The sequence below is a fragment of the Vicia villosa genome, linkage group LG3, assembly GCF_029867415.1.
Source record: "Vicia villosa cultivar HV-30 ecotype Madison, WI linkage group LG3, Vvil1.0, whole genome shotgun sequence".
Classification (NCBI taxonomy): domain Eukaryota; kingdom Viridiplantae; phylum Streptophyta; class Magnoliopsida; order Fabales; family Fabaceae; genus Vicia; species Vicia villosa.
The window spans coordinates 11102024-11121472 of NC_081182.1; the positions used below are offsets into that span (position 1 = coordinate 11102024).

The window sequence follows — 19449 nt, forward strand, 5'->3', positions numbered from 1 at the left end:
ATCTCTTAAAGATTTCGAATACTTCGTCCTTTCTCTTGATCATATAGATCCAGAGCTTTCGATTAAACCCATCGACAAATGAAACAGAATACTTGTTTCCACCAATGGTTTGCTCTTCGAACGATCCACATACATCTAAATGTACAACTTCGAGTATGCAGGATGATCACATTGGCATAGTCAAAACGAAGGAATTTCTGGATTGCTTTCAGACTAAACAACCTTCACAAAGTTTGTCGGGCATCACAAGACTTGGTATGTTGTTTACCATATCTTGAATAATCAGTTGATTAAGTGACCTAAAATTCAAATGGCTAAACCTCAAATGCCACAACCAACTATCCTTGTGGCCGCCAACTGTTTTCAAGCATCGTACCTCTATCGAACTGATCATAGTCTTAAATGTCGAACAATTTTAAAGCTCTATCTTTCATGACAACTGAGAAACCTTTTTCGACCAGTTGTCCAACACTTAATAGATTGCACTTTATGCCAAGTACATATATCTTTGATCAAGGCTTTTGCTCTATTGATCCTTTGAAAAACAATGTTGTCATTACCTTTTGCTTGCAACGAGCTATTATCTGCAAGTTTGACTTTGCTCTTCTTTGACTCGTCGGAATCTGTCAACCAGTCCTTTTGCCCATTCATGTGATTCAAGCAGCCTGAGTTGAGGAACCAGATATTTGATTCAACATGGTTATGTGCAATTACAACCATAACCACCATATCATCAAAATCATCTGAATCTTGACAGGAAAGGTTTGCTCATTCGTCCTTGCCTTTTGTTGATCCTTTGTTTTTCTTGTACCAACAATTCTTAGCCAAGTGACCCTACTTTTCACAATTATAGCACTGCACACCTCTTTTCGAGGATTCAAAACCATATCATCGACCTTACCCTTGGGAGTATTTGACCAAGACTTCTTGCCCTAAGTCTTGTCGATTTTTCCTTTAAATTTGTTGGAACCACCATTCTTCTTCCATGCCTGAGCCTGTAGTGCTTGTATCGGATCTTAAACCCTTTTCCTTTTGAAAATTATAATCTCATGTGCCTCAAACAAACCAACCAAATCTTCCAATTGTAAGTTTTCAAGATTGTTGGATTCTTGAATAGCTACGATAACGTGATCAAAGTGAGAGGCCAGCGTACACATTACCTTCTCAAGTATCATCTTATCAGTTAGGGTTTCACCTCAACTATCATGAGATGGACGAGATTCTGCACCTTCGACACATATCCTACAATCTTTTCATCTTCTCCCATATGCACCAATTCATACTACCATCACAAAGTTTGCAATTTGACAACTTTGACTTTCTCACCTCCTTCATGGTACATGACAAGAATATCCCATGCCTCCTTCTTCGATTCAGCATGAGAGATCTTGTAAAAATTCACCGAATCTACCGCCGATTGAATGCAATACGCAACCTTGCAATATTTCTGGACATCGGTTGCATTTCGAGCAAGCTCAGGAATATCGTGTTCGACCATTGCTAGGTTTTCATGAAAATCGATCAAAGACTTCATCTGCTTGCTCCATCGGTTCTAATTTTTTCTGTCAAGAATTGTAAGAGAATTCAAAATTTCGTTAGTAACATTCATCTTTACAACGATTGATTCACGTACCTTGGAAACACGATCGCTAACGTGATGTTCTAGAACATGAACCGAAAGCTCTAATCTCTAGATATCAATTTGTTAATGCGTGAGACACTTTTAGTGAAAAAAAGAGAGAATAAAACAAATAAAAATTCTATTATTAAATTGAATTCTGTTATACCACATGAATTACAAACTATATTTATTTATATATATAATTAACTTGTATCCTATTGTAAAAAAAAAAAAAAAAAAAAAAAACCTTTATCCTAAAGAGGCTAACAAACTCTAATTAAACTTGAACTTCAATTACTCAACTTAAATAATCCCAAAATTATCTTCCCTCAATCTGAGTGCAACTAGGGTTTGTACTAACATAACTATGTCTCACAACTTTTCAATCTCCAACCGTAAATTTAAATCAATGATAGAGATTATTTAAAGTCGATTAAAACGAATGTAGTATAATAATTATTCAATCTCAAATCAATAGCAAATATTATTTATGACACCCGAATCATAAATATGTATACATGTGAGGCATGGAGGCCCTCCATTGGTAGGGTAGCCCAATGAACTGTCTACCTCTTTTGAACTCCACCAAACCCAGTGCCTAGCTTAAAAGGGTCAAAGAACCCGAATCTGGTAACCTGCATTATTAATTAATAAAATTATTAAGTATTAATAATGCATGTTCGTGTTCACTTGCAACTTGGCATTCCCGCTACCTCCACGTGTTCATAATAAATGAAGTTCAAAATTAGACGCCATGCCCCAACAAAAAAGGCTCACTAATCTTTCTACCCTTTCTCTCCCTCTTTCCCCAATCTATTCATCAAATCATTATTATTTCTATTTTTGATTCATATATATTTCATTTTCTTCCAAAACCATATTACAACAAAAAACCAATTTCCGTTTCTCCGCCGGAGAAATCGATCGCCGCCACAATGCGGTAATCTCTATACCCTTCCGTTACGGCGATCCGTGGTAGTGAGCGTTTCGTCGTATTCCTCATTCAACAACGCTCTCTATCACATTCCTTCTCTAAACTAAATCTTGCATTCTTACATCCCAACTTGTTGTCGTTTGTTTGATATTTCTGTAAAATCTTGCATTCTTGCCATTAAAGGTAAACGACATCAACAACAGCAATGACTAAACAATCTGACTCCGTCGTTTACCTTCACGGTAACCTTGAATTGAAAATCGTCGAGGCTCGTTTCTTACCTAACATGGACATGTTCTCAGAGCGTTTTCGAAGATTCTTCTCCGCTTTCAATTCATGCAAAACTTCTATTTCTGGTCAAGGAAAGAATCACGAGCCACGTCATCATCATAATCATAAGATCATCACCAGCGATCCTTACGTAACGGTTTGTCTCGCCGGAGCTACGGTGGCGAGAACGAGAGTGATTTCGAACTCGCAGTCGCCGAAATGGGAAGAGGATTTTAGAATTCCGTTGGCTCATCCTGTTTCTCAGGTTGAATTCTATGTGAAGGATAATGATATGTTCGGCGCTGATTTGATCGGAATCGCAACGGTTTCGGCGACGAGGATTTTATCTGGTGATAGTATATGTGATTGGTTTCCGATTATAGGTACTTTCGGTAAGCCGCCGAAGCCGGATTGCGCGGTTTTTCTTGAGATGAAATTCACGAGGTGTGATGATAATCCTCTGTATCGGTCTGGTGTTTCGCTTGAGGCGGATAGGTTTAACGTTGAGGATTCGTATTTTCCGGTGAGGCGTGGTGGATCGGTGACGCTGTATCAAGATGCGCATGTTCCGGATTCGATGTTGCCGGGGATTGAATTGGATGATGGTGTGGAGTTTCAGCAAGGGAAGTGCTGGGAAGATATCTGTCACGCGATCTTGGAAGCGCATCATTTGGTGTATATTGTCGGTTGGTCAATTTTCCATAAGGTGAAGCTTGTTAGGGAACCAACTAAAACCTTGCCTAGTGGTGGAAATTTGAATTTGGGGGAATTGCTCAAGTACAAATCACAAGAAGGTTTGCGAGTTTTACTGTTGGTTTGGGATGATAAAACTTCACACAGTAAATTTTTCATAAACACGGTACTTTTTTAGTTTTTTGTGTTCTTACATATCATTTTAGTTTAGGTGGAAATAAAACTTCATTAGGTTTTTTCATTGTTCATTTTCATGAATTTATCATGCTCCTAGACTTGAAGGGAAGATAATCTTGATTAATATTGATGGTATGCACAAGGTTTTTTGATTAATATTGATGGTATGCACAAGGTTTTAAATAACTGGCGCGATCGAGTAAAAGATTTTGCGATTTCGATCGGTACAGGTGTTGTAACAATCATTTCGGTCGTCACAACGTGAATTAAACACAATTTGTTCTTTATAAAAAAACGGTAAGTAACAGTATCGGTATCGACACCTGCCGATACCGTTTTGTTGCGACCGTTTTCGCGGTAATTGACCTTTTTTAAAACCTTGGGTATACATTATAATAGCTTGACAATAAGACAAATTAAAAATGGTTGTCCCCACTGCTTCCTTTTCCAAATTAGGAAAGAAAAAAACTTTAATGGTTAGTTATTATCAGACAGCAGTGACTAATTAAGTAAATCGTTTTACTTTACCTTATATAGGAACAGTTTGATGATCTTCCTTACATCTTTTAAATTGAATTTCTGCAACCAAATTGGATTATACAGTGTTCCAGATCTTCAATCTAGATCTAAATACCTGGCTGGTGACAGATCTCCAATGCAATGATGTAAAATTTTAAGAATAAAAGTTTCTGATTTTTTTTCTAGAATTGATGTTGAGCACATGTCAATAATATGTAAGTAGAGTTTCTATACTAGGACATGTTCTTAAGGCAAAAAGTGGAGAATTGTGGGACCCTTTAAAGTAAACTAAGAACAAAAGTATTATTCTTGCATTGGAGTAAATATAGGTGAATGTTCTTAAATCACATGTGAAAACTTGAGAACCACTACAAGTAATTTAAGAACATCAAACATTGTTCATAGTCTCTTCATTTTACATTAACTTTTACTGTTAGTTGTTTTATACATAGTAGTTGCTTGAACGGTTACTGGTTTGGCCTTTTGGGCATATCTTGTTTGGCATGCTGCCATGTTCAATTTGGTGTTTGTTGCGCTTTTTCTGAACCTTACAAGTTAATAATTTGGTTGCAGAACGGAATAATGCAAACTCATGATGAAGAAACTCGAAAGTTTTTCAAGCATTCTTCAGTTACATGCGTGTTGTCACCAAGATATGCCAGCAGTAAGCTTAGCATTTTCAAGCAGCAGGCATGCTTTATGCTATGGTTTACTAGCTTTCCTAGACTTTTTTATGTTTCTGTTTAAAAGTTATGCATATTTTATGGTTCTTTACATCCTTTCATAATATCACTCTAGTTTTAATATATTGTTGGTCATCCTAGATGGATTGAATACTCTCATCTGAGTTGTTCACATGAGGGGATCTATTCCCATGCGCAGGATAAAATTTTTGAATCTTTGGATTGATATTGTTAAAATATATCAAAGAAAATTCATGTTATATGTATTGTATCCTAGAATAATTTTGAATGTCATAGATCATCTCTTAGCTTTAGTTTTTGTCTCTTATTAGATCTCATAGCTTATTTTTTTTATTTTTTTTTTATTTTATTTTCTGTCAATTGTTTTGCCATATTTAACTAGAATATGGTAAACCGGTATGGTTTGACGCTAGTGAAAGATATACTCCAATTTTCAAAAAAGAGAAGAATGCAATATCTTCTACTTATAGGGAAAAAATCTATTGATATAACTAAAGCTTAATGCTTGGTCTTTCTTTGCCTCAATCCTTTTAATGTCAACAGACGAGATTTACTGGGTTGGTGGCCATCCTTTTCTTCTATATGGCCTAATAGTTGAAAGCAAAAATATAATTGTTTTTCTTTTTTCACAATCAGTAATTGAGTTTTATGAAGCCCAACATGAAGTTTAGAAAGAAAAAATATTGTTGTTTTTAAGAAAATTGGAAGACCTATTAACTGTATAATGTTACATCATATTCAGGTTGTTGGAACGCTTTTTACGCACCATCAGAAATGTGTGATCGTTGATACCCAAGCACATGGAAATAATCGGAAGATAACTGCATTTATAGGTGGTCTAGATCTTTGTGATGGTCGGTATGATACACCTGAGCATAGAATTTGCCGTGATCTTGACACTGTTTATAAGGATGATTATCATAATCCCACATTTTCTGTAAGTTAATAATTTTTGAGAATACTTCATATTAACTTTCCAGACATTAGTATGACCTTTTCTTTTGAACATGACATGTCCAGTTTTTGTTCCCTTCTTAACTAAGCGGAAAAAAAATCCTCTTTATTTAAAAGCTACTTGCATTTCTTGGTCTGTAGTGTAAATATTCATATACAGTATTGTTTTAGCATGTAGTGGTTAGAAAGTTAAAGTAGAGAAAGAAACCTTTCAGCAAGTTTGACATGTTAGCACTCTAGCAGTGTTATTGGTACTTCGAATCTAGTAGTAAATGAAAGAACTCGAGAAGCACGGTTTTAGAGAGAATGAATGTTACTGAATACTGCATAATTCATTGAATCTTTAGGAAATGATTACAAGACAAAACTGAATACATGAGCTAGATACATATACGACAATAAGGGGATAGTGAGTGTCTAACTAACTCTAATCTCAAACTAACTTAACAGTTGGTAACTACTATAGCTTAGGTGAAGCTTTCTATATAGTTGATACATATATATACTGTGATACTTCATAAATATAAGTTGTCGTAATGTTTTTTTTTTAAATAATAAGATTGAGATTGCCAAGGCACTCTTACCAAGTGGAATTTCTTTTCATCCTCCATTTTAATAATAGGCAGGAACCAAGGGTCCAAGGCAACCATGGCATGATCTGCATTGTAAAATTGAAGGGCCTGCTGCATATGATATACTCACTAATTTTGAGCAGCGCTGGAGGAGAGCCACCAAATGGTCTGAGTTAGGTCAAAAATTAAAAAGAGTATCGCACTGGCATGATGATTCTTTAATTAAGTTAGAACGCATCTCTTGGATTCTTAGTCCTTCTGAATCAATGCCAAACGACGATCCTGAATTATGGGTTTCAAAGGAAGATGACCCTGAAAATTGGCATGTTCAGGTTACCAGTTCATTGTCTTTAATTATAGTATCTATTACTTTTTGTTTTGTTTTTAGAAATAATTTTTTTTCTTTATTTTTGGTTTTTCACAGGTTTTTCGATCCATAGATTCAGGCTCTTTGAAAGGATTTCCTAAGGATATATATGAAGCCAGGGCTCAGGTGACTGAATCTTTTATAAGATGAATTTAACCAACTTAGAGCTGATCTATGTATGTAACAGAGCCTTGGGTTTTCCCTGTCTCACTAATTAATTTTTTTGTCAACCACTCATTGCAGAATCTTGTTTGTGCTAAGAATTTGGTCATAGACAAGAGTATTCAGACAGCTTACATACATGCCATTAGATCTGCACAGCATTTTATTTATATTGAGAATCAATACTTTATTGGATCATCCTTTGCTTGGCCATCTTACAAAGAAGCAGGTTTTGACAGAATATTCATATATTGCTTACAATTTTGACTGCTCATTATTAGAGTGCGACAGAAGTTTTGTTACTTTTAGCTTAAGACTATTTCTCAATATTGTAGTGTTTGCAAAACCATGCTTGTGCTCTATTGCTTATCGTGCAACTTCAAATGTTCTGTTATTGTGTGGCTAAACTATCGATATCACTTGAACATAGAAATGTTCATTTTTCATTGTAGATTTTCCTCAAAACCTGAAATCTGCCCAAGCCATGCTCTTTTGCTCATCCTGTATTTTGAGCAACTGCCTAATACTGATAATATGACAATCTGACTCGATAAATATGTCATATACATTTTTTATTGTTGTTTTACCTTCAAAACTGTCCGGTGGATAATGTTTTTTGTCGTGATATTTTTTATTAGTATTTTATTACATCCTTTTCTACTAATTCTAATAATCCATTCTATGATCAGGTGCTGATAACTTAATTCCTATGGAGTTGGCGCTGAAAATTGTCAGTAAGATCAGATCTCGGGAGAGATTTACGGTTTATGTTGTCATTCCAATGTGGCCAGAAGGTGTCCCTTCTTCTGTCACAGTGCAAGAGATTCTCTATTTTCAGGTAATATAGTGTAAAAGATGGATTAAGATCCTCTCTATTTTCTCCATTATTATAGTTTTTTGTGTAAAAAACACGCATATCTAAGACATATGACATATAATTAATATTTATTTGATTTTATACACATAAAACTATAGTAATGAGTTCTCAATTTTTTTAGGAAATGGAGAGGATCCTTACCTCTAAAAGATGTGGCTAGCATAGTATATGAAAAGTTTTAAAATAGTAGATAATTTTTAATTCAGTCAATTGTCATCGGTATGCTTATTAAAGAGGAACTTGCATTTTCAGGGACAAACTATGCGAATGATGTATGGAATCATAGCCCGGGAATTAAAATATATGAACATGAACAATAGCCATCCACAAGATTACCTCAATTTTTACTGTCTTGGTAACCGAGAGAAGTTTGCAACTGAAGATTCAAATCCAAAGAGTTCACATTCCGATGATGGCGACACGGTAATTGTTCAAAATGTTATTCTGACTTATGCATTAATGATGGAATGAATCACCTTGCATTTGAAAACTTGTCATGCTGGTATATGTGTATATTACGGTTGTAAACTATAATTTGAACTAGTCCTTGAAACTCAACAACAACTGAAAAAAGAGAGGAGGTACAGGAGGTCATTCGGCCTAGCCTCATTGATGATAAGTCCAGAATAAGAAAAAGTAGTACATAATTCACAATTAGAACCATTAAAGGCACTAATTCCAATTTATGTGGTACGCATGTCACAACTTAACCACATAAAAGACTAATGGGATAAATAGTAAGACTAAAGGGGTGGGTTTATAAGCAAGGTGAGGCGAAAGTCCAAATTTTTTCGACCTTTTAGATCATGAACCTCAAGTTTGGACTACTATGAAGCTCAATTTGTAAAACACTCCTCCAATTGGCCCCGTGCTAGAATTCTAACAAAAATGAATGAAATATAATATCATTTTAGTTTCACTCGGAATATTAATTTAATGGAACTAGCAAGTCTTCTCATTTCTAATAGGGTTCCTTGTTCTACTAATTTATACTAGTAATTTATTATTTGCTTTGCTCCTATCACTTGTGTTGCTGGTTGGCCATTTTTACTGGGAAAAATTACACTCACCTCTCCCTTAGGTCTGCTAAAATGACACTAACAATTCTTCTAGTTTAAAATTGTGCACTAACCTTCTCTCTAGTTTGAAAATATGCACTAACCTCCCATAAGTGTATATATAAATACCAACAGAAGTTTATAGGGACAAACAAAAAACCGTAAGTAAATGTCATCTATACCTACAATTTTTTGTTGTCACTAGATGTTAGTGTAGTTTTAATAGATCTCAAAGGTTATTGCATATTTTAAAACTACGGGAGAGGGAAGGGGTGTCGGTGTCATTTTAATAGAGAGTTGAGTGTAATTTACCTTCTTTTTTCTTACTATTTTAAAGGAGTAAGGAGAAAGAAATAGAACTATATTTAAGAAAAGAGAGTTTTGTCAAAAAAATAATTATGAAGAAGGAAATATCTTAATTTTAGGCCGTAATTAAATCCTCAAGATCATATGTTTTATGGAGTTCAAACTTCAAATAGTTAGTCCATTATTTATTATAGTTCTTGAGTGCTACATTTTCAATTATTTATTATAGTTCTTGCTTGCTACATTTCTCTAGAGTATTACTGGATTGTGAATGTGAAGTATATGCCCAAACTACTTGCTGGTAGATATTTAGTTCAGGGTTGGTATTGTTATTTTGATATCATTAAGTTAATATTTTCCTGCAATCATCAGGTTTCAGCTTCACAAAAGTTTCAACGGTTTATGATTTATGTACATGCCAAGGGAATGGTTGTGGATGATGAGTATGTGATGGTTGGATCTGCCAATATCAACCAACGATCTTTGGGTGGATCAAGAGATACCGAGATAGCAATGGGTGCATATCAACCCCGTCATACATGGAACAAGAAAAAGGGTCACCCTCGTGGGCAGGTTTGTATAATAATATTCACTAATCTACAGAGTTATGACTCCACCTTTTTCCAGACAACACTTTCACAAGGACTTGCTTAACTGATATTTGCAGGTATATGGGTATCGAATGTCCTTGTGGGCAGAGCACTTAGGGACCATACATGACTGCTTCAAGGAGCCTGAAAGTTTGGAATGTGTGGAGACTGTGAACAAGATTGCGGAACAAAACTGGAAGAAATTTACAGCTGATGATTTTAAGCCATTGCAAGGGCACATTATGAAGTATCCCATCAAAGTGAATGCAGATGGGAAAATAAGCTCCTTACCTGGGTTCGAGTCTTTCCCAGATGTCGGCGGCAAGGTGCTTGGTTCCCGATCTACCCTGCCTGATGCTCTGACTACATAGACATAACATAACCTCCCATTCTCAAATAAGAGAGAATTCGATCGCAAGACGTGCTGGGCAAAAATTTTATTGGCTCCACAAAAATTTTAAAGGGTCCTTGCCCAACTTTTTTTCTTATCATGATCTACTGTATAGTATGCAATAGGCTGCGTATGCCAGCCATAGCCACACTGTATATTTGTATGTGTTAAATGCTTGCTGCATATAGTTTGGGTCTTCAAGTGCTTAATAATAAACTATCATTTCATAGCCCTATACCGGTTCCTATGCCCTTGATTTCAAGGATGTTGTTCATAATCGTTCCAATGAGAACTTCAAAGTTACCAGGTAAAACAATTGTATAAAATTTTATACTTCAGTGTTTTATTTTTATATTTAAAAATGTATTAAGATCAATATAAATTGAAGTTCATCCACTGACATATATTATTATTACGGTTACCATATTCCTTCCTGTTGTTACTAATATAAGAAAACATTTTCTTTTTCTTCAAATGAAATTATACGATTATAAGCTAAAGAAAACACATTTTAGGATGCATTGCATGGTATATATACGGCGGAAAACATTCTGACTCCACTTAAGTAAATGAATTACATTACACCAGTTCATCTCATACAATAGTATTCCATAACAACAACGTTTAATTAAGCTCTTCAACAAGAACAAAATTAACATGAACAAACCATATTATAAAGAGGGGACAAAGCATTTTAACTTAATTAACAGTGACTTGTCCAACCATACCAGCTCCTTGGTGAGGTGAGCAGTAGAATTTGTAGGTACCCTTAGCATCCAACTTAACACTGTAAGTCTCACCAGGTGCATTGAGAAGATCTTCTTCAGGCATGGAAATTTTCGCTGCATCAACCCCGGCAGGAATCTCGTCTTCATCGAAGACAACGTTGTGAGGAAAACCAGCATTGTTCTTGAATACAATCGTGTCTCCTGCGGCCACTTCGAAACTGTTGGGAACAAAAGCCAAACCCCCATCACTAGCACCAAGCAACACTTCAACAGCCAAGGCATTGCTAGCTAGAACTGCACTTGCAGCAGTGGCAACAAGAGCAACTCCAAAGTCTTTGAGTGAAGCTCTGACACAAAGCCTAGGTGATTGGGAAGTTGAAGATGGAATCTTAGCCATGGCACTAACTTTGGTTGCTGCGTTTGCCTTAAGGCCTGTGAATGATGGAATAGCAACGGTGGTGGAAGTGACTGTGGCCATTTTTTTCTCAAGAGTAATTAGTTTCTTCTCTACTGAATTTGTATGTGTTTGAAGGGAATCGAAAGAGAGACACACAGAGGGTGATTTTTTATAGAATGGATGATAAAGATGTGGATTGGGTTTTTGTGTGGCTAAGATGTGTGGAAGAATGTGTGATTTAGATAATGTAGATGTGCCACAGAGTGCACGGACTTAAAGTGGGTTATCTGATGAACACTGCTGTGATTGGTTGGGTTGGATGTTATCCTCCGACGTGGTTTAGATTTTTTTTTAGTAAGTAGTTATTTCTATTTCTCCTATTTGTTATGGGAAATATAAAATTAAGATTAAGTGTCTTTTTGGTAAAAATAGCGGTTGACCGATAAGTTAGCTGATGGCTGATGGCTTATAGCTTATAGCGGATGGTTGAGACTGATAGCTTATAAGCTAATTGAATTTGAAGTGTTTGGTAAAATTAGCGGTTCAATTAACTTATAAATGTAAAATGACATAAAAGATATTTAATATATAATTATTATATTTTAAATTAAAATAATTTATAAGGGTTAAAAATTAATTTTAATTAAAATAATAAGGATAAAAAAGGAAGAAAAAAGTAATAAGCTATAAGACATAAACTAAAACGCTATTTGAAATAGCGTTTGGAAAATAAGTTATAAGCTAGTAAAAAAAGCTATAAGTTCGTGATGAAAAGACCGTTATCAAACGGGTCTAAATTATCATATGAGCTTATAAGACATAAGACATAAGCTATAAGCTCGAAAACATGTCATACCAAAGAGAGCCTAAATGCATTTTTTATCCATTAATTTAATTTAAAATTTCACTTTTGTACTTTAACTAATATTTTTAGTCTTTTAAAAATCATTAAATTAGGCAAGTTGATCATTTCTTGTAAATTTTGGGAAAAAAAAGTTAAATTGTACATATGTAACAATTTAGTTGTGACTATGTTATCTGACATGATTTATTTATTTTGTAGCTATTAATCAAACAATTGACCAACATAAACCCTAGTATCCTTCGTTTCTTTGCATTTGGTAATCAAACCCTTGAGCCTTAACTCATTACGTTGAAATGAATATTTGCACACGATGAAATGTGATTTGTACCTTTGGATATGAAACGAGTACCGTTGATTTCACCAGGTTGACATTTGCAACATTATTTCTTTTCAAAGCTTTCGATTTTTAATTTCTTGCTCTCTTTATTCTACTTCACTTGATCTTGTTTCAATGTTAACTCTAAATGTTTGTCGCCATGAAGAAGTTTGATTCTCGTTTCCCTATTGTGAATATTTTCTTTTTCTTTTTCAAAATTTTGATCTTTTACATTTTCTATGTTATTTTTAAGATGAAAAAAGTATATTGTGGTTTTGATTCTCTAGATTTTTCTTCTAAGTTCCACGCTCTAGGAGCTTGCTTCAATATATACAAGGCTTTATAAAACTTGTACACTATCCCTTTCTGATTCTTTTTCACAAATTCAAGAGGTTGTGACACATAAACTTCTTCTAGTAAAGGATCGTTTAGAAATGCAGATTTAACACCCAGATGTATCATAGACCAATTCCTATTAGCAACTATAACAATCACCAAACTGATTATTTCATGTCTAGCTATAGGTGCAAACACCTCAAAGTAGTCTAGCCCAGGTTTTTTAAAAAAACCTCTAGCTACTAACCTTGCTTTGTGTTTCCCAATTGATTCATCTGGCTTCAACTTCACCTTGACAACCCATTTGACACTGATGGCTTTCTTCTCCTTTGGAAGTCCAGTTAACTCCCAAGTCTTGTTACTTTATATTGCCTCAAGTTCTTCTTTCATGGCCTTTAGCCAGACTTTCTTCTTCAGTGCTTCTTCTGTATTCACAAGTTCAAAGTTTACTAACATGACACACTGAATGACTTTGCCTTCAAATTATATTTCGTTATCACGTAACATATCAAACTCTACAAACCTTCTGGGTATTTGTCTCATTCTTTGTGGTCTCTGAACTTGTTCTGAATCTTATACGGAGCCTGTAACAATGTCAGCTTCTGGACCTCCTCCAAAAAAAACTACCTTCAGAAACATGACTTTCAGAAGTTTGACCACTAGATTCTGGACCACCTTCATATTATGGATCACATTCTGATTATGGATCACTTCCAGAGTCTCCGCTAGAGTCACCTTCAGAATCGCCTTCAGACTTTGATTCACCTTCACAATCAGAATAATTTTCAGCTTTAGAGCCATCTTTAGACCCTGACTCGTCTTTAGAAACAACTTTCAAACTCCCTTCAGAAGCACCTCCAACACCAGAGGCAGGATTAGATGTGTTCCAATCCTAAGTTTCTAACTCTTTCACCATGACATCTCTATTAAATTCCACATTCTTAGAGATTAGACAATAAAGCTTATAAGTACTTGATTATATGCATTTTTATCGTGTAGGTATCGGATACCACTACTTGAGATTGTTGGTGTTACGTCAACGAAATTGACTTTTTCAGTTTCCTTTGCCTATTTGGAACATGAAAGGGAGGGTAATTTCACACGGGCACTAGAGAAGCTCAAGGAGTTGTTCTCTTCAGAGAAATTACTACCGCAGGTTGTGGTGATGGACCGAGAGCTTGCATTGATGAATGCCATGGAATCTTTGTTCCCAAATGCAACATATTTGTTGTGTTTGTTCCATATTTCAAAAAATGTGAACATAAAGTGTAAAGAGTACGTCAAATCACAAAGACAAGAACATGTCATGGATCTATGTTGTAACAACATCATGTATTCAAATACAAAAGTTGGGTTTGTCGAACACGTCAAGCACTTTGAGATTGTTTGTGCTGACATTCCTTTATTTGTTAAATATGTGATTGAAACATGGTAGAAACCTTATAAAGAAAGGTTTGTTGCTGCTTGGACTAACATAGTCACTCATTTGGAGAACACAACATTAAGCAGGTACACGAAACATGACAGTTTGCTGTTATTACATAACTAATCATAAGTTAACATATAATTCATTTATGTTGTTATTACATAGCCAAGAAATATGTGGTTTCTTCATTAGACCAACACATGGTTTACCGTGTGCGTGTCAGCTTGCCAAATTCCAAATACTATGCAATTTTATTCCTTTTGACTCGATTCATGAATTTTAGACGAAATTGCACATTGTAGAGCATTAGGTCAGTCTTGATGAGAGTGCTACAAAGTGGGATTTAGAAGCATAGTGTGAAAAGTTGAAGATATATTTCTGTTCATAGGATATTGTAGGCCTGAGAGTGTTGAGGAAAAGGGTTCGAGAAGTAATACATCCATCCACAACTTCTATGTGTCCACCACTGGTGAAGTACAAGCCAGAGAGGGGTGATAAGAAGAGTAGAAAAAGTAAAGAGAGTGACGTGCATCGTGATCCTAGCCAGTTGTAGTATGGCGAGGGCTCGCAAGGGTGTCAGACTACGAAGAGATCATGCACAAACCCAACTACAAGTCAATCGTCAAGTACGCCGATTGTTAGCCAACCGTCCACCGAATCTTCAAGACATATCTACTTGTCGCAGTTCCTTGATTTCTTACATATATACATCAATGACATTATTGATGTCAGTGACGATGACAATTGTTGTTTTCGTGTTATTGCAACTTTACTTATATGGGGCAAAGAGTCATGACCTTTGATACGAACGTCGTTAAATGCTCAAGTTCATCAACACTCCCAATTGTTTTCCAAGTTGTTCGATGACACAGTCTCTACCGTTAGGAATGCGTTAAGAGTAGACCACTTAAGTGTGCAGAGTATGGATAAATGGATGGCGATTCTGATATGGGTTGCCCTATTACTTCTAGATACATTGTCGTATTTTTCTCGCTTTCCATGAGACTTAACATCACCCTTTTCCCTCTTGCCTTAGCTCCACCTATGCATACGAGCAGACATAAAATCATTGTTGTTGGTTTTGTCAACAACAATCATTGGGTTTAGGTAAAGTTAAAATCCGATTGCCCATTGCCTCCCGTCACTGACCGTTGGAGACAAAATTGTACTAACGATGGCAAAAGCATGTGAATTAGCATATGTGAGTCGCTTTAGTAACTGAGAAGACGAAGTTAGGAAGTCATCTTGGTTTGTTTTATATTCTTGTATGTATGAAAATTATTATATGTATATATTAAGTCAGATAGCTTTTTTACCGATTCAATTATTCGAGAAAAATCAAGGAAAAAATAGGAATATAACTTACTAATATAATATCGAAAATTTGGAAAATTTCGGAAATTTTTAGTAAATACCGAAAATTTTGAAATTTCTAGAAAATTTTGGTAAATAGCGGAAATTTCAAAAAATTTGGTACATTATTAAGAAAATTTGAAAATTCCAGTGCCAAAAATTTTAAAATTTCAATAACAAACTGTTACGGTAATATTGAATAATTTTTTAAAATTTTCGGTAATTTTTTGAAATTTTTAAGTAGCCACATGTGATTTTCGAAAATTATAATATTTTAGTAATATTAAAGTCAAAACACCAGAAAAGGAGAGGTGCTCGATATAACTCAGGGAATAACAAGTTAAATGCTTCATGATTTAACAGGTGGTGGATGACGATTGAATTTTAGTCATTTTTAAATATATCAATAATAATAGTTATATTAATATCATACTAAATTATACTTTTAAAAACTGTTTTATCAAAAATTCCCTGCAAAAAATTAAAATAAATAATATTTATAATTAATTAAATAAAAAATAATAATAATGTTTATTTGCTTAATTTAAACTTAATACTTAGTTAAATAAAAAATTAAAAAACTCCACATCCCATGTTTTCAACTACTTAGATAAATAAGTAAACTTTAAAGAAAAAAAAAACTCTGACATCCTATATTTTTAATTACTTAATTTAATAAAAAATTTAAAACCTTAAAAAAAATGCCAACCTTCACATATATAGAGAGGCTAATGAGTGTGTCAATTTGTTAGCCAAATATAGGTAGGGCCGGTCCTATCCATTTAGAGGCCTAAAAAAAATTTTAAAATGAGACTTTTAAAATATATTTTTGAATAATAATTTTGTGGTTGCTAAGAGTTGAACTCAAGACTAAAAGAAAAAGAGGCCTAAATTTTAACAACTCAACTATAATTATATATTTTTATAACTAAATAAAAAAAATTTAAGGCCTTTTTTAAGCCCGAACTTTTGTTAAGGAAAGCTGTAGGAGTTTTCAGTAGATTCCTAGTTAGCTTGTTTTTACTTTTAAGAAGGATAAAAGTGGATTTCATTCTACTAGGGTAGTTGCTGCTTAGGTTCCGTTTTTTCTGGGCTTTGGCCCTCTATGTAATAAGAAAAAAAAACCCAACATGATGATTTTAAATGACAACAACCTCTATGTTTTAAATTAATTATTTAAATAAAAAGTTTTAAAAAATAACTCACACTCTCACGTTTTCAATTATTTAAATAATAACAATTATTAACATTAAAAAAATGCAACATTTTATCAAAATAGTAATAACTAATTAAATAACCATTACTAACTTCTTCTTTTTTTATGTCAACCATTACTAACCTTAAAATTACTTATTATTCATTACATATTTTTCTCTTTTATTAATAACTTAATTATTATAGAGATATTCTCTTTCATTCATATTTTCTTCTCTCTATCAAATACTAAACCCACTAACTCAAATTTATAATATCTGTTAAGTGTATAATTTAAATTGTGTAACTGTTAGAATCCAAAATGTGGATAGTTTAGTAATTACTTTTGTGGTATTTTGATAACTCTTTTTTTATTTTTGATTCAATTATGTTTATAATCGTGTAAATAAATAAAATCGAGTTTTAGTAGTAAATATGTAATTTGCTAGTTTTTCTTATATGTTTTGAAGGTATTTTGCATTTTGGGAAAGCTTTGGAGGATAGTTGTGAAAGATGGCACTTCGGAGCAAGTTTGGAGGCATTTTGAAGAAGTGTTGATCAACAACCTCTGCTAAGCGGCGGTCTAGCGCGCTATCCAGTGGCAAATGAGATTTCTTGTTCAACAAGGTCCGCTAAGCGGCCTTCTAGTGGACTTTCCAGTGGTGAATCATGTTTCCAGTTACGCTTAGCGGGCTCATTCCGCTTAGCGGACCCTTTCGTGGCAGATATTTTAGCTAGTCCGCTTAGCGGCCCTCTGTGCGCTAAGCGGGATTACTTTTTGAAGGATACTACTTTTAGGCACTTAGAGATATTTTAAGAAAAAATCTTATCTTTTTCTCATACCTACCAATAGGGGTGGAAATAGGCTAGGCTAGGCTAGGCTTTAGAAGGCCTGAGCCTGGCCTACGATAAACTTAAAAGGCCTAAGCCTGGCCTAAGGCCTATCATAGGCTCAGTTTTTAGGTCTGGCCTGGCCTGGCCTGAAAGCCTATTTAAAAAGCCTGTATCTCATTAAAGTTTTCAATTTATTCATATTACTTAAGAAGTCTTATAGGTCGGCCTATATTTGCATATATAAACGGACCTATTTAGCCTTTGTTATATATATATATATATATATATATATATATATATATATATATATATATATATATATATATATATATATATATGTGTGGTAGCCTATTTAGCCTTTTTTTCTAATATATATGTATACATGGACCAACTTATTTAGCATATTTCTAATATATATGAAAATATAGGTCGGCCTATAAGGCTTCATAGGCTTTATTAATAGCCTAAGCCTGACCTATTTAATAAAATAGGCTTTTAAAAAAGCCTAAGCCTTGCCTTTTTATTAAATAGGTCTGGCCTGGCCTAGGCCTATGTAGGTTGGGCCATAGGCCCCTGTAGGCCGGCCTGGCCTATTCCCACCCCTACCTACCAACCAAGGACATTCTAGGGCAAGAGAAAAGAGAAGAGAAAAACCATTTTCAAGTGTATTTCAAGATTTCTAAGCATTTTTCTTCATCTTCCTTTGAGTTTAATGCTACCAAATCTTGTTTTGTTGCTTGTTGTTGAATCTTCCATGGCTATGGAGAGCTAAGTTTCATCTTGTGTCAAGATTAGAGGTAGTTAGTTTGTAAATATGTATTTTCTTTGATCTTTTGTGTATGAACTTGGTTGATGATTAATATAGGGTGAATATCTTGTTATTCATGTTCTATTTGTTGTTTTGGATCACTATTGAGAGATATGTTTCAAATCTTGACCTAAAGGATATTCATCTATCAATAAACAAACTCTAGAGATAGATTTGTGAGTTGATAATCACTTGTATCAAGCTTTTAAGATTATCATGTTGATTGTCGGCGTGAGAGATCATCTAACGGTTAATATGATAATAATCACGATATTGCTTTAGAGATAAACGATATCGAGAGGATACGTGATTTTATTAATCATTAATAGGTTCATATACATGATTATTAGAATACATATGAAGCAAACTAACGAACACTAATCTTGGCATAGTTTTCTTCGTTTTCAAACCCTATTTTATTGTCTTTATTTACTTCTCATGCTCTTAACATTTTATGTCACCAAACTTTTACCCAACCTTAACTCAAAATACATTAAACTGTAGAACGGCGGTAGTAACTCAAGCTTAAACCCAAATTATTTAGTTATTTGGTTTTGAAAGTTATTCTCCGTGTTAGTGTATAGTGTAACTCAGTTTGATATAATAACAATAATAATACAATAATCTTTGTTCTTCATTTTCTCTCTCTTTCTCTCCTCACTAAAAGTACCCCACACACCAACAAATTAACATCCAGAGCTTTCGGTTAGTTTCTTGATCATGTTTTCAAGAAGGACATGTCGGTGGTCGTGTTTCCAGGGATTGTGAATTAGTTTTGCTGCAGAGATGAATGGTGGCAACAATATTCTCAACTCTCTCCCAATTCTTGACGACAAGAATTAGATCCGATGGAGCAAGCAGGTGAAATCCTTGTTCGATTTCCATAAAACTCTTGAAGTCGTCATCAATGGCGTTTTTGAACTTGCTGACAACGCAACTGATGCTTAGATAGTCAGTCACAAGGATGCCAAGAGGAAAGACTGCAAGGTTGTGTTTT

General features: G+C 34.4%; 2 protein-coding genes across 2 annotated transcripts; one reads left to right on the top strand and one right to left on the bottom strand.

Moving 5' to 3' along the window:
* The first annotated feature begins 2407 nt into the window (after positions 1–2407).
* LOC131660293 (phospholipase D delta-like) lies at positions 2408–10430 on the top strand. Its single transcript, XM_058929506.1, has 10 exons — positions 2408–3684; positions 4788–4904; positions 5661–5855; positions 6495–6776; positions 6869–6937; positions 7055–7202; positions 7663–7811; positions 8103–8273; positions 9587–9787; positions 9882–10430. The coding sequence occupies exons 1-10, from the start codon at positions 2761–2763 to the stop codon at positions 10173–10175; spliced, it is 2550 nt and encodes an 849-aa protein (XP_058785489.1). The 5' UTR covers positions 2408–2760; the 3' UTR covers positions 10176–10430.
* Positions 10431–10730: 300 nt separating this feature from the next.
* Positions 10731–11540, bottom strand: LOC131660294 (plastocyanin, chloroplastic). Its single transcript, XM_058929507.1, has one exon. The coding sequence runs from the start codon at positions 11399–11401 to the stop codon at positions 10895–10897; it is 507 nt and encodes a 168-aa protein (XP_058785490.1). The 5' UTR covers positions 11402–11540; the 3' UTR covers positions 10731–10894.
* Between the last annotated feature and the right edge of the window lie 7909 nt (positions 11541–19449).

Coding starts and splice junctions, on each gene's coding strand:
- LOC131660293 (XM_058929506.1), top strand. CDS start 2,761: ATGACTAAACAATCTGACTCCGTCGTTTACCTTCACGGTAACCTTGAA. Junction 4,905..5,660: donor TTAGCATTTTCAAGCAGCAG/GCATGCTTTATG, acceptor CATCATATTCAG/GTTGTTGGAACGCTTTTTAC. Junction 6,777..6,868: donor CTGAAAATTGGCATGTTCAG/GTTACCAGTTCA, acceptor GGTTTTTCACAG/GTTTTTCGATCCATAGATTC.
- LOC131660294 (XM_058929507.1), bottom strand. CDS start 11,401: ATGGCCACAGTCACTTCCACCACCGTTGCTATTCCATCATTCACAGGC.